The sequence below is a fragment of the Drosophila sechellia genome, chromosome 3R, assembly GCF_004382195.2.
Source record: "Drosophila sechellia strain sech25 chromosome 3R, ASM438219v1, whole genome shotgun sequence".
NCBI lineage: Eukaryota > Metazoa > Arthropoda > Insecta > Diptera > Drosophilidae > Drosophila > Drosophila sechellia.
This window is the reverse complement of record NC_045952.1, coordinates 16,674,062-16,688,881: the sequence shown is the minus strand read 5'-3', so window position 1 is coordinate 16,688,881 and position 14,820 is coordinate 16,674,062. Positions and strand designations below refer to the sequence as shown.

The 14,820-nt window shown below is 42.8% G+C and overlaps 1 protein-coding gene across 2 annotated transcripts in view; it reads right to left on the bottom strand.

The window, feature by feature from the left end:
- Positions 1 to 2: 2 nt before the first annotated feature.
- The window catches only part of LOC6606763 (trophoblast glycoprotein), a 41,251-nt gene continuing 26,433 nt past the window's right edge, over positions 3 to 14,820 (bottom strand). For both annotated transcript variants that reach the window (XM_032721475.1, XM_002031524.2), the window contains one exon: positions 3 to 2,273. In XM_032721475.1, the coding sequence (XP_032577366.1) occupies positions 952 to 2,253 (1,302 nt within the window). In that variant the 5' untranslated portion in view covers positions 2,254 to 2,273 and the 3' untranslated portion in view covers positions 3 to 951. The remainder of the gene's footprint in view (positions 2,274 to 14,820) is intronic.

Below are 14,820 nucleotides of genomic sequence, written 5' to 3'. Positions count from 1 at the left end.
AATTTCATTTTTCAAAAGTTTATTTATAAAAAATGCTTGTTATTGGTAGTTAATCAAGGGAGAAATCATCGTACAGCTAGTATAATTGACAAATTAATTGATTAATAACATATTAAGCATCGAAACAGTTTACATGTCATTGAGTGTAGAATTATCTGTAATGCTATAAAAAGAATTGAAGTTTGTTTTAGACCAATTTCGATTTAAAATGTTCTTTCTGCAGAGTTTCAACAAAGTAAAGCTACTAAACTTAAATCACAGATAACACTAGAGTGTTTGTTACGATATATGCATGTATATATATGTGTCTGTTTCTATATATATATGTCACTATATATGTGTGGTCAAATCGGTTGATACAGGCCCGCTTTGCCTTCTCCTTTCGTACGATTCCTTTGCTTCGAAATCATAGAACGCATAACTGACTTAAAGTTAAGATAGAAAACCGCTAAATCTAAAGAAATTGTGTTCTTGTCTGTGTAATGTGGTTTTGTTGCAGTAATTTATGTGGCCACATTCCATCCGCTGTTAAATGCAACAATTGGCTTAAGTACTACGAAACAAAGGCTGATGTTCTGATTCTGGTTGGGACTTCAGTGTGATCCCATTGTTTCCTCCATCTCGTCCTCTTCCATTGTGAATGGCACACGTTTTGCGAAACGCTAATGGCAAAAACGAATCTGAGGATATCGGCCCGGTTTCAAATTCAATTTCAAACAAATAGTGTTCTATAGAAATTAGTAGAGAGAAAGTAAGAAACAATTCTTCACAATTTCAATTTCAATCGAAGAATCTTTTAAGTTATATCCTTTGGAAACTGCAGGAACTTTTGTGGCCTTGACACAATTTCAGGAAATCGAATGGCTTTCTGTTTGAAATTAAAAGTGGAAAGCGAGCTTTATTCCTCTGCTTCTCTCTTTTTGTGTTAATTCTGTGGGTGAAGTGAAGCTCCTAAACGTGCACCTCCGGGCAGTCTTCGTCCTTGATCGATGTGTACTGCACCTTCTTGGCCACATTGTCGAACACCGGCGTTATCATGTATTTCAACTTGTCTCTACTGACGTAGACGAGTGCCACCAGAAGTCCGAGCAGGATCATGGTGAGTACGATCAGCAGGAAGATCAGAGTGGCCGTGTGACCGCTGATATGGGCCTGAGGCTGGAGATGAGACGCCTCCGGGTCGCCGTAGTGCGGCTCATCCTCTGCGGTGTTTAGTATTGTGGCAGCTGCGGCGATGGCGTCCGCACACTGACCCATATCCATCTGCAGGAGGTGAGCGGGCTCGGCGTCCACGTGTCCCGTCGAATGGAAGCACATCAGACTGTCCTTGTTGCGCACCGTTACCCTGGTGGTGGTTATCCACGCGCGGAACGGAGCGGTGCGGCAGTCGCAGCCAAAGGGATTAAGGTTGAAGTCTACGATCAAGTTGGCCGTGCGGTTGGGGCGCTCCTCCAGCTCATTGAGCACCCGAAGATCGGTCGGCTTCACAAAGCCGAACTTATTGCGCTCCAGGTCGAGGAAGCGCAGATTGTTCAGGCAGCGTACCTCGAAGTTGAGGTCCCGCAGATCGTTGTCGCCCAAATGGAGGTCACGCAACGAGGGCAGGTCGCAGAAGACATTGCGATCCTTGAAGTGCGTGATCTCGTTCTGCTCCAGATGCAGCTTCTGCAACTTTACCAACTGGCTGTTCACAAAGATGTCGTGCAGATCCTCGCTCAGCTGCGGCGAGCTATTGTCCTCAAAGGCATCGGTGAGATGCAGACTTTGCAGATTAATGAAGTTCGAGAAGACGCGTGGGTGATGGTGATTCACCTCGTCCTCGTACCTCGAGATGCTCAGATTGTTGTGGTTGAGAATCAGGCGCTCCACGCGCGGCACATGGTGATAGCTCTTGCCGCGAATCTCGCGAATGTGGTTGCTGCTCATGTCCACGATGCGCAGCTGCTTGTAGTTGTTGATGCTGCCAAAGACGTTCCACGGCAGCTCAGTGATCCGGTTGCCCGTGAAGATCAGCACCTCCACCTGGTCGGGCATGAATTCCAGCACGCTGGTGTTCACCAATCCTGCGTTCGTGCAGTTCACCACGTACTGCATCTCGCTCTCGTACATTTCCTGGCCGCAACTGCACGCCGCCGGAAAGTTCGGTCCGCAACTGGAGGTATTTTCGCCCAGGACGCCGCCTGCGCCGATCGCCAGGATAATGGCAGCGATGGCCACGATCAGGATCATTTTCCTCAGTTCGGTGGGTTGCATGATTTTATGTTTGTTGAAGCCTGTAATAAATGCAAAGCAGATACAAATTATTAATTAAGGATTTGAATTAGGTTGTTTAAGATTATTTAAAAAGTGATCCATTAAATTTTGATGTCAGGATTTTGAACATTTGAGCAAGGAAATTATCTGCTTGAGCGCAGATATTCTTTGGCTGTGTGCTATAGCAAAGTGGTTTATTGGCTGATAATGCATTTTGTAGTGGAGCACATGCCTCGGGGATTTCCGAATTTGTACAGGTGCCTGACTAGCCATGGCCACCCCTTTTCCACCGAGCAGACAGCTTATTTATGCTACACAAGTTGCAGATTTATGTGCTTATGAAAGCCGGAACAGCGTGCCACACCTAAGCGATAAGGCTATCTTCTCCCGTCCTCCGCGGCCACTTCAATCGTCGGCCCACGCGGCGTATGGGTAATTTCTGTTTTCTGGCAAACTTTTCGGCGTCGGGGGCACAATAAACGCCTGAAGGGCACTCCGGCGGACTGTGGCAGTCATCCAACCGCAACAGGAGCAGAAACTGGAGGAGCAGCCGTAAACCTGATTATTTTTCGGCTTTTATTGCTATTTGCTTAGTGGAAGCGAGTGAGTGTGTGTGAGTGTTTATGAAAAACGCAGTGGGTGGCGAGTAAAAAATTTAAGTCTGGAGCAAAAAAACACTTAGCTAAGACAGTAGATCAAATGTGTTTGTTTTACCCAACCAAAAGTAAAAATTTAGCAGATACTTAAAATCAAATTGGTCTTTCAAAAACCTCATTAAAGGCCAAATTGCTCCATCAGAAACAGAGACGTCGATAAATTGCTTTGAATAAAATGACTGACACCAAATATTCGTTTTCGGCAATAATAAATACAGAAAGGGAAAATTGCTGAAAATCAATAGAGTTTATGAAACCAAACACTGTAACAATGGGTATAGAACAATTTTGTGAGACCAATTAGTGCCGTTTAGACTAAAGTTTTTGCTCAATTTTAAGGTGGGCAGCTTAAATTTAGGCAGATTTTTGTGAAACCCTGTCGGTTTGCCAGCCTTAAAGTATCTGAAATTCCATCGGTTAGCTGCAAAATGTTGAAGTGAAACAGAATTGCCGGAATGAAGACCCTATCCTGGCGTGAATTGGATCTCTGTGACCATTAATTTGCCTGTTAAGAGGGTGCTTCCGATTGGATGTTGCTGCTCTTGAACTAGGCGCCTGGCCAAGGGTCACTCCATGCTAATGAGCGAATCAAATTCCCGGCAGGGAAAATTGAAAACTAAATGCGTTTTAATGGGCCCAGCAGGCAGCCCACGCTACTCACCGAGAGAAGACCACTTAATTATCTCGACTAGCAATTATGTTGCCTGTTTCCCAGACTAAAATTTATGATGGTAAATGAAATTTACAAATTTCCAAATATTTATCCACCACAAATCGGAAATATTTGCCAATTGCGTTTGATATTTAGTTTTTCTCTCTGCGCGCCCACTTTTCAACCATAAACGTTTGCATCTCTTTTAGCCAAGGTTGAAAGGCACAAAGCTGCACTCCACTTGAATCTTTCGTTGCAGGTAAACGCTGCGTGTGTGTGAGTCACTTCCGGTTTGTCGGACTAACAAGCAGCCGCACTCTGCCGCACCCCTTTCCCCGCTGCCGTTTTAGTTTAATTTCAACTTTTTTATGTCTTTGTTTTTGTTTGCTTTGTGTGTTTACTGTTGCAATCTCATACACCTTCAGTGTGCCAGCCCACCTGGCCACCATCTCCACCGGCAACCCCATCTCCACTAGCTTTGTTTCGCCCCCGGGCATTCCACTGCAATAATAAGGCAAACAAACAGCATTTGTTCCTTCTTTACTGCACTCGGCTCGCTTCTCGCTGGAATTTATGCATGCGCGTAAAATAATAATAATACATAAAAGAAACAGCGGCAGCAGAAACAACAAAGCCAAACAACTACAATAACAGCGGCATAATGTGTATGTAACAAGCGCAAGTAAAATAATAATGCTGTACATTTTTGTGTGTGTCTTTATACCCTGCCGAAAGGTATGATTCATTTAAATGGATATGTAAGTCGAGGGTTGAACATAATATCTCCCTCTGACAAGTTGACCTTCAGATGGCATTCCTATTTGATAATATACATACATGTATATCAGTCATTTAATGGGGCTGTTCTACTTAACATCCATTGTGATGTCCTTCCTATTTAGTTGACTAACAAATTTTGAAAGTTATATATATGTAATGCTGCTATTAAACACAAAATATAACAAAAATATAATGAAAAATTTCTCAATTATAATATAATATCAATTAATCGCTTCAAACTAATCGTATCTACTACTTACATATCTATCTATCTACTTATAAATGAACATACATATGTAGATAAAATGGAGCTCCGTGACTTTATGCAATTTGCTACACTTAGATGGACATACTTTGGAAATTTAATGCAGCCTGTAAAGGTATGCCAAGCTTCGGTTTACGATGCAAACATACATTTCTTGTTTGTTAATATTTTTTTTTCGATTTTTTGTACGTGCCTTGCGTTTGCATGACTCCCGCTCTAATTCTTCTTCTGTCCCGCTCGTCCTTTAATTCGTTAGTGGTGAAGTGCCAGCCACTTGGCAGTTGCAATACAAAGGAGCAGCAGGAGCAGCAGGAGCGAAAAGAGGAGCAGGGGCAGGAGCAGGTGGAAAATGGCGAATATGGGAGTGGAATTGAAGGTGGTCCCTCAATTTGTAATGCACGATGAGAACGAGCTTTGGACTCACTATGTGTGCATGTGTGTAAGTGAGTGAGTGAGTGTGTGTGTGTGTGTGCGAGCGTGCGTGTGTGGTTGACTTTGTGTGTGTGGTTGTTTGGTCTAATTAGAGCATAACTGTATGGTGGCATATGAATAGATGTGGCATGGTGGTGTCAGACGATCCCAGAGGAAACAGCTCTGCCCAAATTCAGCTTATGCCAACTAATGACAGCCAATTAGGTTCACTTTCGACTAACCCATTCCCGCCATTTTCGCTTATCACCATTATTTGACATTTGCGAAAAACCGAATTTTATCTGTGCATATTTTCAGATTTCGCGTCGGTTTGCTTTTGATTGGATATTTCGTGGTAACTGAGGTGGAATGCATGTTCCACCTTTAAATTGTTCCCTGAATAGACAACACATGCTGAATAATCTTCTCAAAAATTCCTTAAATATTGCCTAACTTCTCGAATCACTCCTATTACCAGTACTACCTCGAATTTCTCAACGCTTAGTTCAAGTTCTTCTCATTAAATAACCCCCACGCCCATTCAGGATCCCCTTAAAATTGCTGAGCAGATGTCTCCATTATCGCAGCTCTCCTCAATCGGATGCTGTGGCAAAGGCTCTTACCGGTTTTTTTGCACTGAAAGGCGATGCCACGCCCCCCACTTTTCGAGAAGGGATGGGTTGGAGGTGGTTGTTTGGGTGAGAAGGGGTCGTCCTTGGGAGTTTCGCCAGTCAAATTTCATTGTTGGCACAACTCGTTGCATACTTTCGGGCAACACTTGCGAATGAAAAGCTCTTCAGAGAGAATTTCGCAGCTGCAAATCGCATCCAACTGGGTAAATGGAAGGAAAGAGCAGCAGGATGGGAGAAGGAACTGGAACTGGAGGAGGAGGTGCTGGTGAAGTGCTGCTCGCCTCGCTGTGCCAACTGCATTACGGAAATCCTAATGCGGCCAACAAGCGTTTAATGTCCTGCCCGGCAGTCATTAAGCGGGAGTGAGAAATGTTGAAATGTTTAAAAGCTTTTCGGCAACTCCGGCAACAGTTCCAGCTGCAGATCCTAGTCCAACTCCTGGACCATTGCCAGTAGCCAAAAATGGCCAACTAACTGTTCTTGGGCTGGCAATAAATTTCCAGCGAGTTGCCTGGGGTTTTTAAGTAGGCGAATGGGCTGCCAGCGAGAAAACACTAATCTAAAATCAAGGAAATCGAGCCGTAGCTGCAATAAACTTAAGTGTACGAGGGAAAATAGTTCGGAGACTTGTTGGTACACTTTCCCTTGGTGAGTTATCGTGCTGTCAAACTTTTGGCCATTAAATCTATAAAGAAAAGCAAAAGTTTCTGCACATGAAATAAACGCAAATATTCTTTTTCGATTCTAACATATGAATGCAGCACTTAAATATGTAGAAAATTGAATCAAAGTGCCTTTTGAATGCGTAATTAGAAACCTAATTTATTATTATTATAGAAAGGCAATAAATGAGTACCCTTTATGGTCATCTTCTGATGCCTGGGCAGATATATTTTCCCCAGTGTGGACCTGAATTACGAGGGAAACTGTTTTTCCATTCTGACGGCTTTGTTCTGGCTTGTTTATGCCCTCATTGAGTGCAAGTGGAGCGAGAAGCGAGTAACACTCGTCCGGATGGAACCCTAGAACCATCCCTTGTCCACTCCCCTCCATCACATCCCATTCCAGACAGGCCATGAGCTCCCCTCTTGGCCATGTTCATTGTCAACCTGCTGGCGGTTGCTCAGATGCTGGTGCTGGCTTTTGAGGAGCGCGCTCTCCTTGCCAATGCAATTAAACGCGACTGCAGTCCCGGCATGGTTTACTATCCTGTCCTCTTGCGCGTCCTCAATTAGGAAAGTTCACCGGGAGCGGAAAATCGCGAGGGGTGCGAGGGGTTTAAGGATGCAGGACGCAAGGCGGGGAAAAATGTCCGCCGCAATATGAAATTGGTGCACGTTGGCTTCATAATTTCATTATGAGTGCGCCGTGCAAAGTGCAAAATATACGAGTCTGACAGAATACAGAAGCCACAATGGCATGGGCGTTAAATGGGCGTGGCAGGAACTGGAGGCGGAGATGGAGAAGGAGAACGAGGGAAAGGATCTCCTCACGCCACCGCGGCTTGGTCAGAGCCTTCGCATCCGCTTGGACTATGTAATTAGCAGACAGCTAATTGCACTTCAATGGCCAAGTAAGTGGGGCTCCATCCCCCGCATCCCTCTTTTTTGGAGGCGGGAAGTCTGCGAAGTTTTTCACACGCCGAACGGAAAAGCTGCAGGGGGAAACGCAAGGGAAATGTGAAAGTTGGCCAAGAGTGTGAATTGTGGCTTTGCGGTCTTTTAAAGACACACTCATGCACCGCTGGCAATAACGCAATGGTGTGGGGGATGGAGCAGGCTCCAGGTTTATGATGTGGTTAACCAGTTGCAGGCGGGACGTCCAGGGGGCGTGGCAGGTTAGCAGAGGCGGCAGGTCATTAGGTGAGTGGGTTCAATAGCGGGAAAGCGGAGAACACATTTTATAATAATGGCATAAACCTGCGGAAAGCACGTGTTTTGCGAACTGCGATAAGTTTATTTCATGGGGAAGTTTCATTTTCTACTTAGTGGGTGTAATTTCTGCTGCGAAAACGTTTTCTCAAGGTCAGGATACTTATTTAGCTTGTTCTAATTACAGAGTTAATATATTTTTTATATTTTTTGGTCTGCATAAAGGCCTTGATGGCAACTTAAAGAGTATTTGCCATAACACGAGTTGTCTGAACTCGCTTCAAAACTTAAAGATTTTTCGTTCCATCTCCGGTGTGGCTTTAAAACGTAAATCCAATCCAAATTGGTAATTGGAATAAAAAGCAGAAACGAGAAGCCCGGATAAATACACACCCACACTTCTGAACGAAACGAACGGATCGAAAGAGATGCAGATGCACAAACACCCGAAACACGTTGCCAACAACACTTGGCCAAGTGCATATAACCAGGCAGAAAATTGCACGTGTTGCCAACAAGAACTGCAGCCACTACGGCAACAACAATAACAGCACAAACAACAAGAACGACAGCAACAACAGTGGCAACAAAAATCCGAGCGGCATTTGCAATCCGTTTTCGAATACCATTTATAGCATCAGCAGACTGCGAACCCTATTTCGCCTCCTAACAAGAATTGCTGTCAAAAATACATCGAATACTGAAGGGAAGCGGGTGTACACTTAGAGAAATTAGGCTTATGAGATATGCAAAAAATTTGAAGTGATTTGGAAACTTTTAGACCACAAATTCGAGGCAACTTTATGTTGTATTACTTAAAAGTTTTACACGTATGTATTATTAAACAAAAAAAAAAAAAAATTAATGAAATATATTTTATATTTAACTAACTCTAGAATGTATTTGCATTGCATACACTTTCATCTTTTATCAATCTCTTTTTTATTATTTTCCTAAGGTCTAAAAAATGTAAACTTTTAGCTCAACTTATTTCGTGTGCATAGGCGGAATTTAGAAATATGGAGAGAATAGGCAGGCGACAATTACGAATAGCAGGGCTTGGCCGGAAATTCCCCCCCACTTCCGCAAACCCCTTTTGTTTAACAAATTTATGCATGCGAAGTCGCGCGCAAAACGCGGCCGAAACGCGATCAAAACGCGACCAACTCGCGCGACACTTACAAATTGCATTAAAAGCGCTCGCATTGCAAACGCGCAGCCACGCCTCTTTTTGTGCCCCCTCCCCCTCCCCTTTCAAAAGGCATGGCGTATTTATTCTCTCGTTTGTGTTTTTCGCATGTTTTGTTTTCCCTCTCTTCTTTTTTTTTGCTCAGCCGTTGTGCGACAAAGTTTTCGTTTGCATATTTTTTGGGGCTGGTTTTTGTAGTTTTGGCTTTCTATTTGTCAGTGGGTAGTGAAAAGCACTGAATTCATAACACTTTTTGTTCGCCTTATTTTCTGCGGTTCAAAGAGCTTTGAGTCCTCAAATGACATGAAAATGTGTTTAATAAAACCATTAAATCCTTTTGATTGACATATGATATTTAAAGTTTGTGTATAGTTAGGCAAGCAAATATGAACGTAGGAAAAGGGTTGAATTTTGCTTGGCGGATTTAAATAAATTATATTTACAGCACAATTAGGATATTTGCTGTGAAAATAATCCGAGACCGAATGTTAATTTCAAATAGACGAAATTAGATCAAAAGTTTTACAAGCAAGCAAAGAAAAATAAACAGGAAAATTATTAGTATTTAGGCCTTGAGGCTGGATTCATGTTTAAAATATTTGTGTCTGATTGGGAAATTCGCTATGCAAATATCATCATTTAATAATTAAGCAGCTTGGCTTTTGACTTTGCAAGGCAACACAAAATTATTTTCATAGCTGAAGGAAATTCTTTGCATATTAAAATAATGTTCTTTAATCACTACTAAGTACGTTTCTGTGGTTGCATCAACTTTCCACTTAACGCGAGAAAGTTGCTATTGTTTTCTCTCGCCGCTTTCCGCTTTCACTTTCGGGATCAATCCAATTTGTGAAACACTTTTCGCGTAAAAAAAACCGCGAATAAAGCTGCAAGGCAACACGCTCTGCTCCATCGAATCTGTCGCTCCCAATTTCCCAGCCCCCGCTTTTGACCAACCATTTTCATTGGAAACTTTTCAACGCGTTCTTTGTGCCGTTTTCCACGCTTCTCGGTCGATCAACTTTATGTTGTGGCCCAAACTGAATCAGACGGGCAAAAAACCTAAAAATGTATAAACTGTTTTTGAAGGGACTTTGTGACACCGAGTTTGGCTTTTCAATTCAATATTTTCGATTCCATCGTTGTCGGCAAATGTGTTTCGTTATTTTTTCTATATTTTTCGTTTCCCTTTTTCTATTTATTGCTCGCCCCCAGACTTGGCCAACAATTTGGTGGCATAAAAACTGCGAATGAATGAATTTCAAATAAACGCCGGCTCGGCCGAAAGCTGAAGCTTTTCTTCTGGGCCCGGAATGTTTTTGCATTGCAAAATTCTATGGGGTGGCCACCCCGAGGAGTTGGGGAAATGTAAACCTACTAAATTTGTTTTTTTTATTCCACCCCCCCTGCAACGTTTTGTTTTCCGCCTGTTTTCTTTGGCGCTGTTTTTGTTGCTCAACTTTTTACTGGCCTGGCTTTTGACTCTACTTGGCCTCTTGGCGGCAAAATGGGGGTGTTGGGGCGGTTTGATGGAGAGCCTTGGTGCGGGGTGGGGGGTGGATGGTCGCAGACAGGGGCAAGCTGTTTGTTTCCAATTAGAGTCGCCGGTGCCATGGCAGCACCTAGGGGCCGTATGATAATTGGATTGCCATGCATGCAGGACACACCCGTGTCCTTTTCACACGGCACAAAAAGTTATAGCTAACTATAAAATTAACGGACTAATGGTAAACGGAAACTTTTTTAGTACATGCCGAGCATCGTCTTCGGCTAGCAAAGTTACTTGTTTGCTGTTTGTAATTTAGGTTGTACAACAACTTTCTATAGCTTATATTTAAGGTGCAATTAAAATTAAGTACCAAATTTTATGTTATTTTGGTTATCTAATGAAAGTAAATCAGCAATCTTTATCTTAGAACAACCCAAAGGAATCTTTAGAATTATAATACTAGCGTATTTACGATTAATTAGTTTTATACCCCACCTTTTCGCATAGTGTATAGTACAGAGCGAGACAGATAGATACAGCTATACAAGGCTGCTCGCTTCCTGTTTTTCTGCCACTCGGTTCTGTGTTCGCCGTTCTCCTTTCTCCGTTTACCGTTGGCTGTTTGCTGTTTGCCTTGTGCTTAAACAGATAAATGGACATTCCCGTGAGGCGGCGGAAAGAGATGGCAAATCAACAACAACAGTAAGCTGCTAGGAGCGAGGAGAGCGAGAGAGAGAGAGCAGCCGGCAGCAAGAGGCAGACAACAAAGAAACGTCAACAGTTGACAAGTGGCTGCAAGGAGTGGCCAAAAGGGGGTTGTGTGGGAGGGGAGGTCGAAGAGCTACAAAAACTGTAGCACGCTTTCGAGAGCAGCGAAAAGTGGGCAGCGAGCAGCCGAGATGAGTGGGGGCTATAAATAGTTGCAGGCGCCTTGGGACCAAAAACTATGCCAAAGGCTTTAAGGGGTGTGGAGGGGTGGGGAGGGGGGGGGGGGGGGGGGCGGAGAGGGATAACACTGGGTTACACTCGGGGTGAAGAGGTCACCGTTTAGGCTCAACAGTTGGTCGAGATGCAAGGGAGAGGTGGAAAACAGAGCAAACATAAAAGATGTTCGCCAGTTCCTTTACCATGAAATACAAACGGGACGAGGTTGTCACTGGTTTTTTATAAATGATCTCATCATTCAAGATGTTACTTTGCAATTGGTTTTAAATGGATACTGTTTTGTATGAAAAGAACTGATATCTTCCTGTTACACAAAATTTGCAATAATAAAAATGAGGGTTTGTAAAATGTATAAAAATATTCAGGTAGCTACGCCACAGCGACAAGGAAATTTAACTGATTGCGGTGGACAAAACTCAACAAATGGCCAAATGGTCGGCGGAGAGTTGCTGTAAATTCCGGCGAGTGCATTCCGTCAGACAGTGCGTATGTGGAATCTGACCAACGTTGCGGAATATTAACGCTCTTGTTGACTTACTTTGTTCATGGCTTCACTGTGGTTAGTTTGCAAACAAAGCATAGAGATTTACCGGAAAGTCCACCATGCTTTTTTTCACACTTTCTATGATGCATTTTCTGCGAACATTTTAACAAATTGAATTTAATTGAATAATAAACGAGCGTTTTTATGGTCATGGCTTCCTATTAAATATGCAAATTACGTTTAAATATTTTTCACTTTTTCTGCTAATAAAACCGAAGAGTGATTGCAATCGGAGTAAATTTAATTTAAATATTGCCCTTAAAAGCTTTTAATAGTTACTTTACAGGAGAATTCTTTGGATGTTATTAATTAAAATTATAAGAAGATTCAAAATCTTAAGAAATCAGCAGTCCTTTTTGGTATTAATTTCCAAGGAGAACGAAGGACACGAACCATAGCATCAAAGGACGAGGCACGAAGAGCAGATCAGGAAGAGTAATAGTAATGAAAGAAAGCAGATAAGCGACAAAGCCGAAGCAGTGAAATGACAAGGTAGCAAAAGCAAAAACGCAGCAAAGCACCTGAAAAGCAGATAAGCACAAAGCAGAGGAAGGCAAAGAGAGTAATACAAATGACTTGAAAGGCCAAAGGTCGGCCACTGCGTATACAACCGCAACAGAGGAAATGGTTGAGACCATAAAGAAATGAGAGAAACTATTCCAAAGTCATTTGGCAAGCGTTGAAGGGCGCCGAAGAGGTCGGAGGTTGGCGAAAGATGCGGGGCAATGGTAATGGTAATGTCAATGGGCAGGGCAGTTTCCCAGATGAAAGGAGCACCAAGTGTTTATTGCAAAACAAAGCAGCAATAGTTGCACAAAACAACAACAAAGGTCTGCAAAAGGAAAACGTAAAATATATGAAAAACACAGAAAAAGGTGCTGGCATAAATGGAATGGAAATTGAAATAAATCGATTTGGGTCAGTGGCGTTAAAAACGTTTTAACGAGGGCTTAAAATAACTTAAAGGGAAACTTTGTTGAAAGGGCTAGAAGCATAAACAGGACGAATGTGGGGCACTAAGATTGGTATGTAGCGCAACAATAGTTGGCCCGACAAGAGGTATGGTTAGTTTTTCCTTACTTTAAACTCCTTTCATCTATCTTTTCCCATCTCAAACACTTTTCGCTTTCCTCTATTGTTGCACTTTGATTGCACTCCAGAGACTTGAGATGCGCCACCCTCGTTGGCCTCGTTAAGTTTTTGACAGGCCAACTAATTTGAAAGCAAAAAGGACGAAAAGTCGCCCGAGGACCCGAGTGAGGGGCAAAACGCGAAGTGACACTTTTTCAACCCATCCGAGGCGACTTCGACTGGAGGCCAATCAATCTTGGGACCGGAGTGCTGGCAGGCAGTTCAAGTGCCGGACAAGCCCGGTTCACTTCATCTTCATTCATTTGGGTAATTGCCCGCCTGTCGCCTGCACACAGTTCCCATCCCTGGTCCTTTTCGCCTCCTTTAAACTGCGAGTCCTTTTCCTTCATCGTCCACTTCGGTGTCCTAACGACAATTGCAAATATGTTGCAATTTCCCGGTTTGGGAGCAAAGGTCAATGGTTGCTTTTCCTGTTGCTTGTTTGCTTCTCCTTTTCAACTTTCTCTTAGCTTTCTCATTTTTTTATTCTGCCCATTCTCTTCGACAGGACTTGCCCCGGAGGACCTCCAAAATGTGCTGCAACTGCCTTGTCCTCTCATTCTCATTCTCCTTTTTAAAACACTATTTGCTTCTTCTGCCATGAAGATTGATCACAGTTGGCAAAAAGTTTTTGCTGCCCCCGCCTGCAATTTTTATTTCCGCTTCCGCTCGCCACGCCCTCTGCGCCTGTCGTTTAATATGAAAAATTGCGCGCAAATATTTGCAAAGCTTGCAGAGCACGATGGTGAAAAGGGAAAGAAGCCTCGTCTGGCTATCCTAATTGTGAGAATTTGTCAGTTTTGTTGCCGGGGTCAGATATTAATCGTTTACCAAGCATAGTTCGCTCTTTTTTTCCGGGAAACTTCCATTTGCGGCGATAGGGCAAATTACGATGTCGAAGTAAAAAACACAAAATGTGCGAAATATTATTGCAATTAAATAAAAGGTTTTAAATAAACAGTATATTCTTCATGTTGGCTATAAAAAATAGTATGCGTAATAACAAATGTCAAAGAAAAGCACATTAAGTGTAAATGTAAAATTATAATTAATCCATTATAAAAGTTTTCCTAAATTGAATATGGTGCACTTTTCACTGGATTTCCACCACTTGCGACTTCAATGGCACTAATTTTCCACTTGCTAACTGGTTAGGAGCTTAAACAGCATCAAAGGGATCACGTCCAAAGGGAAGTTGGGAATAAAATAGCAAGTGAAGATTAACCGGAGTAGCTTACGGTTATTCGAATGCACTTAACGCGAACCCGAAAGCTCATTGCCAGTTGTTAACTTGGCTTCATTTGCCCCAGCTTTAAATACTCCTCGCGATTCAGTTTTTGCCCCGTGGCAAAACAGAAGATAGAAACAGAATCCGAAAGGGAAACTCGATGCCATAAAATCTAGCATTAATGCCTTCATTTTGTGCTCAACAACAGCGAAAGTTAGCAGAGCAGACAAGGCCAAAAGGAAAAGGAGAAAAGGAATCTTTAGCCAAAGTTTTTCGCTTTTCCTTCCTCTCGATTTTAACGTATTGCTTAAACCTCGAGGGGATCGCTGCAGCAAGGAAGGAGGAAAAAGGGGGCGTGCTATGGCCTAACGCCCGACTGCAATTCGCCAAACGCCCAAGGATAGCGAATCGAAAAATTTGCCTTAGACCAGCAGGAATGATGGGTATTTTCCAGCGCGACAAGTTTGCAGGGGGGTTTCTTAAAGTAAGCTATATGCATAGGCATACACTAAAAAAAAATAAGGGATGTTTAAGATAAATCCTCTACAATGGTCCAAGAATAGATGATTCATTTCTTTATTTTTTGGAAGCAACACATTTGGATTACACATATATATCAAGAGTTCCTAGCACTTAATTCTTTCTTTCAGTGTACCTGGATTCTAGTATATAGCTTCTTGTTGAGCGGTTTATCCGTCTCTGGCTCTAAAAATGAAAATTGAAAATTGCTTGAATTGCATTTCGCTCTCGTTTTGATGAAAATCTTCGGCCCGG